The sequence below is a fragment of the Pyrgilauda ruficollis genome, unplaced genomic scaffold (assembly GCF_017590135.1).
Source record: "Pyrgilauda ruficollis isolate IOZ18807 unplaced genomic scaffold, ASM1759013v1 scaffold5, whole genome shotgun sequence".
NCBI lineage: Eukaryota > Metazoa > Chordata > Aves > Passeriformes > Passeridae > Pyrgilauda > Pyrgilauda ruficollis.
Genome location: NW_024526599.1, coordinates 17,851,803 through 17,870,538, shown reverse-complemented (window position 1 = coordinate 17,870,538; position 18,736 = coordinate 17,851,803). Strand labels below are relative to the sequence as shown.

At 39.2% G+C, this 18,736-nt stretch overlaps 1 protein-coding gene across 3 annotated transcripts in view; it reads right to left on the bottom strand.

Moving 5' to 3' along the window:
• The window catches only part of MTUS1 (microtubule associated scaffold protein 1), a 116,782-nt gene that overhangs the window by 27,140 nt on the left and 70,906 nt on the right, over positions 1 to 18,736 (bottom strand). For 2 of the 3 annotated variants that reach the window (XM_041479812.1, XM_041479814.1), the window contains one exon: positions 290 to 507. In XM_041479812.1, the coding sequence (XP_041335746.1) occupies positions 290 to 507 (218 nt within the window). Of the gene's footprint in view, positions 1 to 289; positions 508 to 4,080; positions 4,844 to 18,736 lie in introns of those variants that run through there. The other variant, XM_041479813.1, reaches the window with a different exon arrangement.

The following is an 18,736-nucleotide window of genomic DNA, read 5'->3' as shown; positions in this document are numbered from 1 at the left end:
ACTTGAAGTACATACTTGGAAAGCTACTCAGCCCTGAAGGACTCTGACTACAAGCATTTAAAAACTCTTTTAAAGGGCATGTGAAGCATGCAGAGGCCACAAAGCCCAATGTCATTAGTTTGATTCTTTTTCTAGCCAACTAATGCTAGAAGTATAACTTCCACAGGAAAACAGAAACCACTGCAATGGAAACACAAAATTTAGTATGAGTATATTAATATTTTCTGAAGCCCTTGCTGAGAAGAGGTCAAACAATTAAAGCCAAAATTGATGAGCTGTGAGTGTTTACCTCAGACTGCAGGTGCTGGATGACAACTGTTAATGCTTCAAACTTCTGGTTACTGGATGTCAGGAATTTTTTCAGCTGCAGGATGATTCCACTTTGGGTCTCACATTTTGTTTTGTACTGTATCAACTCGGCTGCTTTAGTGCCAGGTGAACGTGCATCTGTGGAAGCTTGAGTGCGTATGCATGAGCTCTTGGCACTCCGCTGCTTGCCCTTGTCAACTAAGAAAACAACAACAACAACAACGGATCAATATGCATTTCATGCTGAAGTCTCCACAATGTAAAGGACAGGTGCAAAAGAAAGTAGTTATAAATTCCTACAAACACTTGCTGAAATACTAACTAGGAGAAAGGGTTATTTCAGTAGCATTGCAGAGGATACCATGTTCTGTACTTCATCCTCATCTTCATGTGTTCTGTGGCATACTTTTCAACATACTCTTCACACTGGGCTTTGGAAAAATACTTTTATAAAATGCAAGACATCTGTCCAGCTATCTATTCAGTAATTTATTTCTAACATAAGAGTTGTCCTCTTTTGTGTGCAACATAGAATTCATATTTCCTGCAGTCTAAAGTACTGCTGAATACAAAACCATTTTCTCTACATTTCCCTTATTATTCTTCTTCCTTTTAAAATTTTAACTGTAAAAACTCCCCTCCCTGCAGCTGAGGCCTGAGCTTTGTTAACTAGAGGTCTTACAGCATTTCTTAGTGCTAGCAATTTTCAGTCGCAAGGATAAGACTTTAAGAAAGCTCTAAAATGTAATATATTTCAATATATATTCACAGTTCTGAAATTACATTATTGATTTAATATTCTTAGTTTTGTGGCAACGTCAATGCTTTCACAGTACACAATCACCTTATGTCAGAGGAAAACAGATTACATAAATCAGCACTTGACTCATAAACACTGTATTTTCAGGTTTCTCTGCTGCCTTCAGACTGGAAAGGGAGTACAGTACTGCTGTGCAGATAGGGCCAGTCTTCCCCCCTTGATCACAAAGGGAATGAGAAAACAGTTTTGCAATAAAAGGCTGATGCAATAGATAAATATCCCTTGGCAATTTAATGAAGACATCTAAGCAGATTACTTTGTACAGTTTTAACTTAACAAGATTTCTTCATGATAGAGTGAAAAAACCTGAGAGGTGAGATCTGGATAAAAGAAAGATAGGAACATGCAGCAGAAAAACAGGGGACAAACTAAGCAACAAGACTCAATCTTTTCTGAATCCCAAGCACCTAGTTTGAAGGTTGTCAAATGACCCTAGAATCATCCCAACAGTGTAAGGTTCAATCTCACAACTGGAGAAAGTATTAAGAACAAAAGCTTTGATTCTCAGTTAATGTTAGTCTGACTGACATATCAGCTATTGTATTAATACATCAGCCTCCTACAGCCCACATTTGTTTTTAAAGTCTTTGAAAAGGTTTTCTGTTCAAAATACTAAGGTCCTCTATGCCTTCCTTAGTGAGCCTGGTAGAAAGTGCCTCCCAGGCCTATTAATTTTCCAGATAAATCCACTCTGGGCAAGAATTTCTGCTAGTTAGAGAATTGTCAGCATATAGTGCTTTATAATGTTCAAATGCCCTTGTATTCTTGGAGATTTCCCTACACTTCTGTTCAGAGATGCAGACTGTTAAAGACTGTTAAAATTAGAAACATACCATTGTGCAATTTAATATTAGAGCCATTAAAAGCTCTAGTATTAAACTAACCCAAATCAAAATACAAATTTGTAGGACAAAAGAATCGAGCTTGGCTGCCAGTTCCAGTTATTTTTACCACTATTTAACTAACATGACCACTTCTTTTCTGACTGTGCAACAATGTCTTTTAAGTAGACACTTTTACACAAATGCCAGTTCACATCTGAGAGCAACCATGTCAAATTTCCAGCAATCTTATGGACAATACTGTGTGTAGGAAAGTACTGGTTACCTTCTGAAGCTCCTTCAAAAATCACAACAAATAATAATCAAGGGGGGGGGGGGCAGGGAGGAAGAACACGGACGAGAGAATAAACATGTAGAAATCAGTTCTTCCCTTCCCTACTGCCTTACATACTCCTACTCTCTCATATATTCCACCTCCCTTCCTGAATTCTTCACTTATGACAAATAGAGAACTAGAGCATTATCCTTGATGTAAGAGTATTAGGTAAATTCACTGATACAGATGCTAGTGTCATAATTTAATTAAATATTTGAAATTAGTTTTACAACCATCTCTAGGATGCTGACAGAGCTGTGTTAAATCTGAACAATTGCAGACAATTTTTATGCTGGGGAAAAATTACATCACACAGTCAGTTACCTAATGCAGAAGTTTCATTTAAATACAGTGATACAGCAGCTAACCACAAATGACAAAAGGCTCCAAATATCCATTGTTTTCAGTTCAGCCAGCCTTTATCACTTTGTCAGTTTCATACCACTGCTTTTATCCTGCTGCCCAGACCACCAAGTATTTTCCAATAAGCTCATTCAAGCATCCAATCCAGCCAGCCCTTGATACTACACTAAAAAAAGCTGAACAAAAAACATGCATGAAGTGAAACTCAGTGACATTCCTGTTGGCAATTTTATCACAGACATGTGCTATACACAGTCACTTCAAATGCTGAAAAGCATGAGCCCTCTGTAGCATGAACTGCCTCTACAGATTAACACTACTGACACTACGATGTTTATTTATGGCCTATGTACCTCTGGGCAATGACAGATCGTTTCCAGATTTGTATAGAAGTCATGCTGTGGTGTCAAAACAAAAGCCATGCTTTCATTAAGACAAAAGCATCATGAGTCTGATTAATGATACCACCACATCAATGACAGAGTCTAATTTAAAGACAGTATTGGTCAACAGCCCAAGCCCTTCTCACTTGGGCTGGTTCACCTGCCACCTCTATACAGTCAGACTTGTAACACAGAACAATTTCCTCCTTTAAATCGGGTTCTAGACTCCTCTCCAGCAGGCTCAAAACCCCTTTACCCAGTGGAAAGCTTGGTAGTTGGAAAGCTTGGTTTTGGAAGACAGAAAATCCAATTTTCAAGTACTGTATGTAGTACAGTAACTGGTCAGAATCACCATCTAAATTCCTATCCTTCACCAGTAAAAAAAAAAAAAAATAGCAGTGATTTTGCAAAGACTAAGCTTTTTGATGATTGAATCATCAAATCATTCACAGAAGGTGTGATCTGGATCTTGGAAAAGGTCCACAAATCCTCTCACTCCCCCCACAGCCATTATATGGATGGCACAGCAGTCTCCAGTTCACTGGGAGAGCATTAGACCAACTCCAAGCTTCTCTATGAAGCAAACTGCTTCTCATGCATAGCTTCTTTAGTTAATAGCCATTCAGAGGCAAGAAATACACAACTGTCAGTACATAGGGTGTGTTCCATAAAGTTACATTTAGGTGCTGGGGTTCTGCCCAGTACTTGGCACAGTATTTGTCTGGCTGGCTACCTCAGAGCTTGCATTGTGCTACTGGTTTCCTAAGCTCCCTATATGTGCATTGTTCTGGATTACCAGAAAAATCTCTAACACAATTTTTTGGATTGCAGAACCAAATCAAAGCCTTCCTTTGCATATCATGTACTAGGAAGGTATATGTAGTAGCATTAGTATCTACACTAATTACAAATTATTTTAAGCAAGACATTCAATTTCTAAAAACAATTACATTTCTTAAAAGCAACCAAAATAAACAAATTTCTTGACAAGCACAAATAGAAACAACCTCACTTCTCTCCCCACACTTACAGTCACAATTGTCTTACCCCCAAGCACCTTCTTTTCACATTCATCATCCAAACTGTTAACTTCCACAGGTCTTTCAAAACCCATATGCGTCTGGTGTAAGCATTTTTCAAAGAAAAATCCTTGCTCAACATTTTCTCTCGTGGGAAGGTGCAGGCTAGTAAAAACTTTCTGCCTCTCCTCCATTTTCTGGAAAGCCTTGTCTACACATGTTAAATTGGTGCTCACTTCTTTGATCAGTAACACCAGATCAGCCTGAGTATTTAATCGAGCTTCCATTTCTTCTCTTACTCGCTGGATTTCCTCAAGCACAGCTCTTATATCCAAGTGACTGGACTTCACCTCTGCTTTGAGATCTTCTTTCACCTGTTGCTGGCTCCTCTGCAATGCTAACACCGTTCTGATTTCCTTCTGAGACATTTCCACATCATGCTTTAGTGCCTTTTGCCCAGCCTGCATTGCCTCCTGGCTAGCTTTCACTTCTGCCAACAGAGCAGCGATGCACTCCATCCCGATCCCACGGGAGTCGAAGGACCTGTTCCAGTGTCACAACTTCCACACGGTCAGGGACATCTGTGAGCCACTATCAGATTTCCCCCGATGGCAAGTGAGCAAGCACACAGCCCTTGGTATGGTATCCTACCACAATTTACAGCACCCTGCAGTGAAGGCACTCGGTTAAATTCTCGTACAAGGTGAGCCAAAGGCACTACGTGAAAGACTTCAACAGGCAGGGCTGTAGTCAGAGCTCCGTCTCAGGACTCAGCCAGAGCACTAATCAGTTTAATTGGCAGATTATGCCACACCTGAATTTTTTAAAATCTTTTGCTGACATCATTGTACGTGGGACGTCACCCCAAAAGCCACTCCCAACAGTCATTTGATCTGTGCATCCATCAAAGTATGCCTCGGCATCAGTAACCAGGTTTGCTGCAACGCAGCCAAACACTCTGTGAGAACGCACTGGCCCTTCCTTTACGACACAAAGGCTCAAAGGAAGCCTGAATTGCCTGCAGGAGCCGAAAGCCAAGCAGTTCAACAGTGTGTAGTTATTTCAATTGTATATTCAACAAGGTGATTATGCACCTACCCTGCTAATGTGAGGTTCAGGTGTGCATCTGTGGACACGTTTGATAATGCCCCACTCTCACTGAGTGCTCTCCTTATTCAAACAGCAAGCAACACCCTTCTGGCAATCTCTGGAAGAACACAGTTCCTGAGGAAGCCCTCTAATCCACAAACAATAAAGGCTTATCACAGCAATATGGGGAAAATGACTAACGAGATATTTTTGCCATGTTAAGGAGGCCAAGCCTTTTAGCTACCAGGTCTGAGTGTTAACTTTTCTCTGGAAAAGCTAAGGCTTCTTATTTTTAAGGATGAAACTCTTAATAGGTCTAGGCTCCATGTGAAAACAAGTAGATTAATGGCAGCAGGCTGTTAGCTGTTGTGTTATACAGCAGTTTAATTACGCAGTCACTGGATTCAATTTGGAAAAAATGACCAATACCATGTAGGTAGGTCTTGTTCTACAGAAGGTGTCCATCTCTGCTTTTCAAGAGGTGAGAAAGTACTCAGCACAACACCCAGCAGAACAGGACCCAGATCACACAAGATGGAGCTCAGGAGAACTTATACACCACACCTTTGGCCCTGTCGTGACTCCAGAATGCTTTAAGGGGCAGTGATGATCCCAGAGCACAAACCCATGCTATCCGTCAATAACTGCAATAACTCCCCTCAGCATTGTTTTGGGCTGGGAAGCATCACTAGGAATGCCAATAGCCCATGCATGCAGAGATCCATGATCTCCCAGTCATACAGTGTTGCTGGCCAAAAGTCCAATCCGGGGACTCTTGCCTCCAGTGAAAGTTTACTGCTGGTTTGCCAGTGCTCCTCCGACACTAGTCCAGGCACACTAATGTGACCAGGAAGGCATCAGAGATGCACCCTCCGCATAGAGCACCTCATAGCTTGCAGGTATTCCCCAACTCTTTTGCTACCACAGCCCCTGGTAAACACAAAGCTGATGCTGAAGGCTGTTTCCAAGTCACTGCATTACCTGCCAGAAGACATGGATTTTCTGAAGAGATTTCCCAGCACAGCTACAGAGCTGATGCTGAAGGCTGTTTCCAAGTCACTGCATTACCTGCCAGAAGGCCAGACATGGATTTTCTGATGAGATTTCCCAGCACAGCTACAAGCCACCGGTATAGTTTCTTCCCCTTTTGGCTCCTTGCACCATTGCTAGCAGAGCAGCTATCCCAAGAGCTCCTAAGCATTATTATTATTCACAGTCACCACTAAAGACTAGCACATGGGTTGCAGAAGCCCAATCTGAAGTCTGAATCCACGTAACATGTTTGACAAAAGATTTAGGTAGGTGAAGAGAGCCTAGTAAGAGCAGTAGCAGTACTTCTGCATCCCTTGACCATCAGCTGCAGTAATTCAGCTGAGCCGTTTAAGTTTTCATTTCACTCTTCATCATACCTTAGCGGTTCCTAAAAATCTCACTTGGTGAATCATTTGGAAAGACTTTGTCAGACAGCAAAATCATCTGAAATTACTTCCACTGGTTCTGTTGTGATAAAGCTGGAAAACAGGTGAAAGGGACGGTATTCCCAGACTCATGGATGTAACCTCCAAGATCTAAATATTCCTAGAAACTTTAGGCAGCTAACATGAATCCTGTGTTTATACTAAGATAAATAGCTGAAGTGCCATCCTGCATAATTTCACTTTCTGATTATTTTAAAGGTATAGCTACACAAAGAGTGATTCCATGAAGCAGTGATTTCAGCTGAGTTAACAAAAAACAAAACCAAAAAACCAAAACCAAACCAAAACACCCACACCAAAAACAAATGTTTGGGGGTAAAAAAATTCTCCCCACTGATACCCCTTGGTCCCTCTGTAGTGGAACAGGTTCCTGCAGACACTGACTTAGAGCAGAATCCTAACTACAACACCAATGAGTGCTTGAGAGAAGCCTTTCTCTACATAAGCTACATTGAAAGCCTGGCTGACAAAGCTCAGGTGACTAAATTAGGTGCTGTAATTGTCATTCCTGTCCAACATCACCAAATCCAAAAGCTGCAGCCTGCTTTCTACAAGTGTGCGCACCCACCCTAATTGCCAAGTGTTCTCTGCTCTAATGCAATACACTGAAGAAAACCTGTTCTTGGAAGCTGGACTCTTGCTCTAGATGAATACATTAATTCTATCCAGAATGCAGTCAATGTGTTTGATATCTTTGTCACTTAAACTAAGATGGGCTGATTGATCATAAGGAATCTTTGTCAATTTGTAAAGATCACCCTCTTGTCATAGATTTCAGACACATTTCTTTTACTTTTCTCCACTCTGGAAGAAACTCTTTAAAGTCTTATCTAAAATTAAATTTATAGGTTAATATTACAAAGCAAATTTTAAGGCCACAGAAGTTGCTGCTACTCCGAATTTTACAACCTGTCTCTCAACAGGAATACTTGATAGCCAACAACAGACGGAGAACATTTTATCAATGCACCAGTTTCAGAACCTAGAATTCATTGTCTCAGAATTACCCATTTCACCTGCTGCACATCAGCTGTCTCTGTCTTTGATGCATCTCAAGTGTATTAACAGTTTTTCCTGTTTAGGAAAAAACTCCTGATTTCATAGACTAACATGGATAAACCACTGTTGAGGATTTCCTCTCAATTGTACATTAAGAATTAGAGCAGAACAAAAAAGGACTTATTTTACTTAAATAAAATCTAGTGTATTTTGTGTGAGATATGTTAGAGTTTTTTTGGGAGGTGTCTTTTGTTTTGTTCTTAAGGTATTTTTTTCGCATTACAGAGACACAAAAATCTTTTAGACAATTGCCAACCCACAAACACAAAGCACCTCTATTTCTACAGCTCTAATTATGCCTTCCCCCCCATTACAATGTGTAGAAGTTATTTAAGCAATGCAACAGGAAGACTGATTTGCCATTTAATCTCATGGTTGTAATTTTAAAGTTTGCCTTGTGACAAGCTATGCCCATTAGGAGACGACAACTCAAGAACATCCATGCAAATAAGGATGCTGCTGGGTTTAATCTGCAGCAGCACATAGATCGTGCTTGAGAGGACCTGGAAATTCAGCTAGCTGTAAATTACCACCTTAAATTATTCCAAAACTCCTGCTCTGGGCTATAATATAAGCCAGGTTGGACAAACACACAAGAATAGCAGTCACAAAACTAAATTAATGGTGTCTGCAGACGGCTTGGCAAGACTGGACATGGATGGAAGTCTTCAAACCCCCCAGGACCTTCACAGCTTGGTCAACTGTAATTTTTGCCTGCATCCATCTTGGCAAGTGGTGAACACACACCTTCACCCTGTGCCTCTCACAGTCCAGGCTGGTGATTGTACAAAGACAGACTCCCGAAGAAGTGATGTTTTGTTTCTAAGCTCTGCCTCAGGCCTGTCTGTATAAGCTGGTGCAGACAGTCCCAACTGGCTCTGTTCACACTTCAAGCATGCCAGTCAGGAGCCAGTTCTAGTTCTCAGCAGAGAGACTTCATTTTTCAGAGCTGTACCTGGATCATCTGCTCAACTGAAATGCTTAAGATGCTGTACCTCAGAAGCTTCTTTATCTGTGGTCTTATCTCAAACCAAATGGGTGAAGAGAAACAACACTTCTTGTCTTGCATCTCCCCCTGCATCTACATGATGTGAAGCCCAAGACAGTTAAATGCTTCCTAAAGCAATACAGCAGCTCTCCCTTTCCTCTACTCTAACCTCTTGAGTTTCCCTTCTTTAATGTCCAGTACTAGCCCATGTCCAGGAACACCAGCTTATTTCAGCTGTCATCAAACCCTTTTCAAGTTTTCTGAAGAAACCAATCAACCACCACAGAGGCTTTTAAGAAAGATGCAAGAACTGAACAAAATTTAACTGCAGGTAGGTGATACCTGACCTAGATGCTTAAACTGACTCAGCAGGAGTAAAACATACAGCAGAAATCTCTCTGCCTTTTTTTTTTCAGGGCTACAAAGGCTCTTCAGCATGTATTTTTTAAATGCTGTACAGCCTGGAGGGGGAGTGCAGAGCCATCACATATTATTCCAGGCATTCAGTTTGAAGTAGTGTTCCTGAAGTCTCTGTCTATCCTCATCACCTTATGACTTTATTACAGCACAGACTTGTAGCCTCAGTGCTATATTTTAAATCCATCCCTTTTCATTCCCCATTTCTAGCCAGAACTGGATATTATCTTTATACACACAATAATGAAAAGGAAAGGGAAATCTCAGAAGTATTTATGTTCTTCTAAAATCTCACTGTGGTTCCCATAACATCTTTTACTGTATGTACCACAGGTGTGTTTTAACAGAAACACTAGTTGGGCTTTGAACACCTACTATAGAAAGTGATTTTTATCTCTGCATTCACAATGTATTTTGTGAAGTTTACAGGAACTGTAATATGTAGAATTAAGTCTTCATAGCTCAGTTGGTTAGAGCACGGTTCTAATGATAGAGTTGTGGTTTCAGTCCGTCTATGGCATTCACTTGGGAGCTGCAGTCAATGACCCTTGTGAGTCCTTTCCACCTCAGAATATTCTGCATGATTGTGTGATCTAGCTAGTAAATAGCAAGCACGAATATGAGTTGCATGTCTACTACAAAGATAAAAATATAAATAAGCTCACCATACATTCAGAGATGACCACAAACACATACAGCAGAAATCTCTCTGCCTTTTTTTTTTCAGGGCTACAAAGGCTCTTCAGCATGTATTTTTTAAATGCTGTACAGCCTGGAGGGGGAGTGCAGAGCCATCACATATTATTCCAGGCATTCAGTTTGAAGTAGTGTTCCTGAAGTCTCTGTCTATCCTCATCACCTTATGACTTTATTACAGCACAGACTTGTAGCCTCAGTGCTATATTTTAAATCCATCCCTTTTCATTCCCCATTTCTAGCCAGAACTGGATATTATCTTTATACACACAATAATGAAAAGGAAAGGGAAATCTCAGAAGTATTTATGTTCTTCTAAAATCTCACTGTGGTTCCCATAACATCTTTTACTGTATGTACCACAGGTGTGTTTTAACAGAAACACTAGTTGGGCTTTGAACACCTACTATAGAAAGTGATTTTTATCTCTGCATTCACAATGTATTTTGTGAAGTTTACAGGAACTGTAATATGTAGAATTAAGTCTTCATAGCTCAGTTGGTTAGAGCACGGTTCTAATGATAGGGTTGTGGTTTCAGTCCGTCTATGGCATTCACTTGGGAGCTGCAGTCAATGACCCTTGTGAGTCCTTTCCACCTCAGAATATTCTGCATGATTGTGTGATCTAGCTAGTAAATAGCAAGCACGAATATGAGTTGCATGTCTACTACAAAGATAAAAATATAAATAAGCTCACCATACATTCAGAGATGACCACAAACAAAACAAACAAATTTGGAATGCAATGCAATTCACAGAAAACAACACTAACATTCACCAATAGGCTACCAGTGCATCAGGGTTGTCCTGGTTATTTTCCAAACAACCAAGGGTGATACTGATGCTTGATTTTTTTTTTTTTTTTAGCTTGTTCTGAACTAGGACAAAGCCTAACACATGTCAGTTACCCATACAGTGCTACATACCACTGTCTTAGGGGGAAAAAAAGGAAGATGGCAGAACTAGTTTATTGCACTAGAAAGCCTAGAACATGGGTATTTTGATATTAGAAGGACTGACCTTATCTACATTAATGTCACCACTTCATCCACCTCAAAAAAAAAAACCCCACTGTCATCCATTTTTAATGAAAAAGATGACAACAAGATGGAAAGTAATTGCATGGGGATATTACAGTGCGCTGATGCTTTGGCCAATGAAGACTGAATTAAAGACTGAACTACATCTCAATGTATTAACCCCAGTCTAGGTATCTGAACTCTGCTACATCAGTTCATCATACACATTACAGGCAACCTTAAATCTTTGAACTTCCTAACTTTAAACTATACAATATACTGGAAGCTATACTTATTTTACATAAGGGGTTTATGTTTCAGTAAGTTTCTGGTTCAGGCATTTCTCTGATTAGGCAAAGAAACATGTGAGCAGTTCTCCTTTTTCTTACAGCTGCAGCTGTGCCTTGTCATCCATGAAGTAACCAACTTCCCAAAAAACCAAGCCCAAGCATAGAGTGATGTTGAAGATTGGTGTCTCTTCCTTCTGCTCCTATTTCCTCTGAGTCTGTTCTCTCCCTAACTCCTGTACAAAAAGTTGCTCCTTACTGTCTGGTGCCCTCTACTGCTTCATTTCAAGTAGAGGATATGCTGCATTTCTGCCCTTCGTTCTGCAGCCTCTATCCACAAAATCAGGACTCAGAGTCACTGGGGACAGGGGTCTCACCATGATTAGTTCATACTACTGGCAAGCCTTCCCAGATTCAAGGAATTGTCTCCTCAGTACAAATCTTGATCCTTTTGTTTCTCCATATACTCCCTGCATACACTCAGAGAGTGTGTGTGTTACAGATGTGTAGAAAATCCTCACACAAGACCCAAGAGCAGAACGATGCCAATACAGGCTTCTTCCTGTTTGAGCCTTTGTGAAGATCCCGGCCCTCACACATTACCACGGGTGAAATGACTGAAACACAGCCAGAAAGCAGGAAGCCATTTAAGCTGCAACACTTGAATGTATTTCTTCTTTAATACTACAGTCCACCCCACCTTGCTCAACAGCAAGAATACAGGGCAGGAAAAAGCCTTCTGAAACCATTGACATCACTCCTTGTTGAAGGAAGGTAAACACAACCTAGACACAAAAGGCATTTCACCAGACTGCTCATTTGTTTTACCTCAAAAAGTCTTTTTCTGCTGAACAGTTTTACCTCAAGGGTTATCACAAAGAGGGTAAGACTTGCTGTCTTTTTTTCATTATATGTTTTCTTCCACATGAAACCCCAACTGATTTCACATAGATGAAATCACTGACTTGAGGTTTTTTTCAAGCCACATTTCACATAGATACTAAAAGGCTAGCTGAGTTTTCTCTTCTGCTCTCCTGCATGCAGAGCAGTCTCCTGTGTTCTGGAAAGTCAGATGTGAGAATAACTTAAATGTTTTTCAGCTACTTTTTAACATGCTTCCTTCTGAAAGAGCTGGCAAGCACTATAAGGTATGCTAGGGATAAGCATAAAGTGACTGGAAGAGACACTTACTTACAAATCCAAGTAAGAGAAGTTAACAGACTTAATTTTTTGCATCATAAATCAAATCTATATCGACATACAAAACTTGGCTTCAACAACCCAAGAAAGGACTAGGAAGAACTCCAAACAGGACTCTTATAGCATATACAATTAATATTTTAAATGTGCAAACTGCTTTCTGCTGTGTACCATAGAGGTCTACTTTGTTGCAGTAAAGACAAAGAAAACCAACAAACCAATCAAATCAGAACGAATTTGGAATTTTGACTGAATCACTGAACATCACTTTGTCAATTGTGCCTGCTTCTAATTCAACATGGTATTTCTTTCTTCACAGCCAACATACTAGCTAACAGTCAGAACATATATTAGCTCAGACTAATGTTAGATTCAAGAACTTGATTTTTTTTTTCTCAGATACTCAAAGTCCTTCAGAGAAGAGCGTATGTAAGGCTTAGCAATTTGCAAAGAACCATAATCTTCCCTTGAAAATAACTGTACAAAGAAGAGACTTGAAAAATAGATTTTTGACCACAAGACTAGTACATTAATATGCAACATTTTTCCTTGTGCAGCATCTGCAGCTATCTTGGATAGAGAGGACATAATGGCTTCCAGTTTGAACTCAGAAGCTATTTATCTAATCACACTAGTGTGAGCTGATGTTATATGACTCTAACAAATGTCACTGACTTAACTATGGCACTGAAATCCTGCCTAAAGGATATTATGGAAGAAAAAGTAGGGCAGACAGTGGGAATTTAGAGAGCCTCCAAAGCCTTGCCTGCATTATTGCCTTTGTACAGTTACAGTGTTTCTGAAGCTGAAACACATCTTCCTGTGTTCATGAAACTCTACAGCCATTTAAAAGCAAATTCAGATTAAAAATCAAATTTGCTGATAATGTTCTTTAAAAAGCAAGGTGACAGCACTTCTAAGCATGTAGGAAGCACTATAATCAGGGCTAAATTATCCAATATAATCATATTTTATCTACCAAAAGATCACTGAGAAGTTAAATTCTAAGATTTTCCCCAAAAAATTGATGGCCACAGTTTGCAATATCAAGTTACAAAACAGTTAGCATCCAAATTCTCTTTTTTGGTACATACAGATTCACTTTGTAAGAGAAGTCACAAATTTCCGAGTATAAAATAGAGTACAACCCAATTCAGAGACAAAGCTAGTACATGAATTTTTTCCAAGGATTAAAAAAAAAAAAAAAATCAGTGATGATATAGGCATGATTAAACTTATAGGCTGGAAATGAACTAAGAAAAGTAAAGTTTACAATAACTGATCAAATTCCCAAATCCCTTCAAGAATCAGTCCTAGCACTCTTAGGGGCTATGCAGAAAACACTGATGCAGTGGTTTCAACACTGTTGACTATGGCATCACTCAGTGACTTTGCTCCAATCATTATCTTGATTGGTTTTAATCACAGCCCAAAATGCTAACCCAGCAGGCTGCTCCTCCCCAGCTGCACTGACTTCATTTGACAAGTTCAGGATCAGTCCCAGATTTAGTGTTTTCCCATAACCAAAAAATAACCAAGCAATTACCTTACAAAAAGTGTTAATTCGTACCATCATTTCTACACAACAGGGCAGAGACATACCATTACCCTCCTGGCAGATGGCTACCTTGGCAGGACAAGATCACGAAAGGGAAGTTGCAATAAACTTTTCTGTGTCTAAGTAAAGGATTATCTATTTCTACATTGTTTCACAGCTCAGTTAAGACTCTGAGTTACTCTAGATCAGTACTGATTTTCTAAAGCACTAAAAATGCTTTTTGCACATAATCACCTCTACTGGGCTGGTTCACACAAGTGAAAGTCATTTTTCTAATTTGAAGTTTAAGCACTTGTGCTTTTCATCCTTTTGATTACACGTATCAGCACAATTAACATTAAGTCTCTGAAGAATAAAAGAAAATTTAAACTATCAAAATTAAACCCACAACTTTAGGAAAAATATATTTAAGGAGACAGCAGCATAGCATGTTTTAAGGAATACCAACATAGATGAACATGTGTCTAAAACTAAACTTGAAATGGTACTTTAAAGCTACCCTAACAGAGAAAAACCATTTGCTGGTCAACAGAATAGAACAGCATCCTAATAGAAGCACTTCAGTTGCTGCTGGTTAAAATCATTCATGTGAACTCAATCTTCCACGCTTCACTGCAAGTTCAAGACAGAAAATATCGCATCACAAGTGCCTCATACCAGCTCTAAGTGCTGCTGGAACTCCACATTTTCAAAAGACACACAAAATGTGCTTATATAGATCTTGGCAGTCACCACATCAAGGACTTATTTGTGTCTTTCCTGTCATGTTAAGCAGTTTTCCTGCTATTAAACAGCACAGATATCTCCCCAGGGACACTGCACACCATTGTTTCAGGAACAGCCTAAGTGTAACATATTGGAGCCTGTTTGAAAACATCTTGCTAAGCTGAAAACAAAATAGAGAACAGGGCAGCATCCAGCACTTTTATTAGCTAAAAATATATCTCCACCCTTTGAAAGGCACGAAGTCCTTCTGCTGCTTGCTGAGCAGTTCAGGGACCTCTCTTTCCAGCCACTCCTAACCCAGCTGCACAACTGAAGACCACTTTGGCAAACATTGCCTGACAGCTACCAGTACTTCCCTCAAGGGGGGGACTGCTTGTCATGCCTGCTGTGGAGACCAAGCAGTTCCTGTGGAAAAGGTTTAAAACATTCCTTGCAGTTTATGTTCCCCTGAGTCTCTTCTGTTCAAGCTAGCAAACTACAAAGATGGCAGACAGATTTTTGCTTAACTGGGTGGGGCTGGGAGGGAGGAAGGGAGGAAGGGAGAGAAGACAACAAATCTTGAGGAGCTGACACCTCAGGTAAGTGTGGTGTTCACTGGGGCATACCCATAACTTAACCACAAGGAACAAAACCTGCATGTGAGGTTAATCCTCAAGAAAAAAATATCTCCAAATGTGAGCACCTTTACTTGTGCCACTAAGAAAGGCAGCAAGAAAAATATTCACTGCACATTACACACACATCTTGCTTTCCTTTACCTTAAATCCTAACTAAGGTCCCTCCTGAAATACAGAAATACAGGTTTAATAGGATTATGCTACTCATTTTATATCAGGACCTTTTATCTGTTTAATTACCAAAATGTCCTAACTTGATAAGTGAGTTAAGCAGGTGGCAGATTGTACAGTAATATTTGTGGAAATAAGCAAGCCTTATTATATTTGTTACACAACATAGCCATGTTTAAGGCTAAGAAAAGCAAATTTTTCCTCGTCTTCTGTTTTACTTGGAGTAGAATAACTGCAACTGGCTTTCTAAGAAAGTTTACCTCTTTTGCAGAAAACATTTTCGATAATTCTGTTTTACAACTTAAAATAGCTGACAAGGCTGAGTACAAAGTCTATTCTTATAATAAATACAAACAGAACATTTTTTATCATTTGGATGCTTCTGATATAAGCTGTATCTGAGAGTCTAAAATTATTATTACAGAAGTTCAGCAATAAATGAGTACCATTTGTAATACTGTGACTTTTCTGCTCAAGGACCGCTAGTTCTCTTTGAGAAAAGGATGAGCTTTCGTTAAAAGAATTTCACCACAGATGTTCCCAGCCGTTCTATTTCCTGCCTAACTAGAAGTATTTCCATAACATCATATACAAACTGTTTACACAAGGATCCTGAGGAAGATCTTTTACTTGCTATAAGCATACAAACAGCACACTACCATGACAAGAAGTAGCAAATATAAATTTAACCAGGAGGTGAACACAGGACCCCAGGTTATTTAATGCCCTAGCTACAATTACTACACATCAGTAAAGATGACACCAATGAAAGGTTTGTAAATAGCAATTGTAAAGCAACGTCATGTGGAGATACAATTCAGGTTATTTAAGGTGAGTTATTTCCACATTTGAGTATTTGGACAGCTAAATTAAATGGGATGTTGTTTTTTTTTACACCATTTTACACTATTTTAAGATGTAAGTAACACTGCCAATACATTCATTTCTCTGCAGATCAAATGCTATTTTGTTGTCCCTTTAGGAGACAGAACAGAAAACACACTCCGTGATCTGTTGGTGGACATGGTTAGAAAGGTGCTGGTGATAGCGCTAACGTTTTTTAGTTGTTAACAGTAACAACTTTTAACTTGTTATTGTTTAACTGTAACAACAGTTAGACAATTCTGTTCCAGCTAGACTGCTTGACCATTGCAGCCTTCACAGATTTCTTTTCCTAAAAGACAAGCCAGGAGAGGTAGAGGGTGTGCCTGCAAATAATTTTCCAAATAAATTAGGTTTTGGCATGATATTGGGCAAAACAGTCAAGAGCTGTAAAGATATCAAATCCATCACCAGGTTAGCAACGCTGATTCACTACATGATACTAAATTAATAGCAAAATCTCTATAAACAGAAATCGCCATTTCTTGCCATTTGTGGCAGTGAGAATGGCAACTGTGGTCCCAATCTACACATTACTTAATGAAATTAACTGGAAATGGAAGAAACTCTATTCTCCTTCACACATCAGTTTTATGTGCCAGTAAAGAAAGAAGGGTAACACAAGACAGTGAGACAATTGGCTGACACTCAGAATGTTGCATTCTACCACTGAAATGTCATGGTATGTTCCTCAAAAGAAATCTATTGCTGTATGTTTTAGAAAGTCCAGATTAGAAGAGCTGAACAAGTAGTAATACTTCATTTGTCTGAATGCTGCAAGCTATTTCTACTGTGGTAACAGATTCATCTGCAAAACTGGAAGAGACAGATTTAGAAGTATAAGCCTTGTTTTACCACACTGGAAATCTCCTGAAGTAATTTAAAAGCTATTAAAGTTTTTAAGTGTAAGTGTAGCTGCCTGTCATTTTGAAACCCTAACCTACTTCACAGCAATAGAACTTGCAGCCAGACCCTTTCCACCTATTAGATATGTCAAGTGGGAAAAAATGCACACTTAGAATATGCAGTAGTACTAGTAGAGATTATTTGTTATGTCTTTTATATTTTCTCTCCAATTTACTCCAACAATTTACTCTCCAATTTTCTTTTATGAGGTTGAGCTTGAAGCAACAACTTTATTTATTTCATATTGGCAAATACTTGGGGCATCCTTCACATATAATTAATATATATAAGTGAAGGAATAACAAAATCCAACATCACTTACTACAGTGAAGTAGAACACAAGTTGCTATGCATCTGTTTTGCAGTAGCATACCAGTTGTTCTTTCTCAGATTTTTTGGGGCAAAGCTCCCCATTTCAATTCATTTTCGTACTTTATTAAATATATAGGTTAAATGTTAACATCACATATAAGTTACTCTGTTTTGACTCTGGCATGTTTTCTGTTGGGTTGGGGAGTTTCTTTTGTTGTTTCGGGGGCGGGGTTTTGGATGAGCTTAGCTGCTCCTTTCTGCTACTGAGGCTACCTTTGAAATTACTAGTGCTATCTTTATTTCATAGCTATTGTAAACACATCCATTGGATGAAACTTGCATAGAGTACAAACTGTACTTACAAACCCCTACTTACAGAGCCGTCACACTGAAAATAAGAATCTCCATTCAGTAATCATGTACATGCCTACTGAAGCTATGACCTACTAAGCCTGAAATCAGGCACATCAGGCAGGTCATTTAGTACCCAGTCTTGAATAGATTAAGTCAGGAGCAGAATGTCATTGACTTAAACAGGAACATGATTAAATTCAAAATCCCCCATGATGAATAGTTTCCAGCTATTCAACTTCTTTTGCTCAGAACAGATAAGCTGGCTTTACTTCTGAACTATTTTTTTTTCCTTGGAGGATGGCATAAATTTTTAACATACTTGTCCTGTATAAAATTTCTCCAGCAGACTTCTGGATTTAGAATACTTAATAGGATTCAGTGTTTTAGGTATCTTTCTATGGTGTTGTATTAAACTGTAGTGGCAGACATTTAACCAGTACTTCACTTAGTCTTCAGGGGGATGGGAAAAAAGTGATATGAACAGTTAAGCGACTCATGACATCTTAAGCTTTCGGAAACCTTTTTTAAGAGCCCTGCTTTGCAACACACAGAAGTAATTTTATAGCTCCCAATGTGATCAAAGAACAACTTTGGGAAGAAGTCATTGAAAAAGGATGTCAGCTGCCCAAGTAAACACATTTATGATGTTTGCTTGTTATTAGCCAGGGAGCTTTTAAAACTGGTATTGCTGAAAAGACACGTTTAGTGAGCAATGGAAGCCACCAGCAAGACGAGCACCAAGCACAGTTTGCTTAAGGGAAGGAAAGAAAGAGGAAAAGAAGCGAGAGGCCCTGGATGAAAACATTTTGAGACAAAACAATAAACACTGACAAATTCTCAACAAAAAGCACAAGAGCTTTGACCTCCATTTGCAAAGACAGTTTCTTGTCCAGACTTTTATCTTTATACAAGAGAAAACATAAGC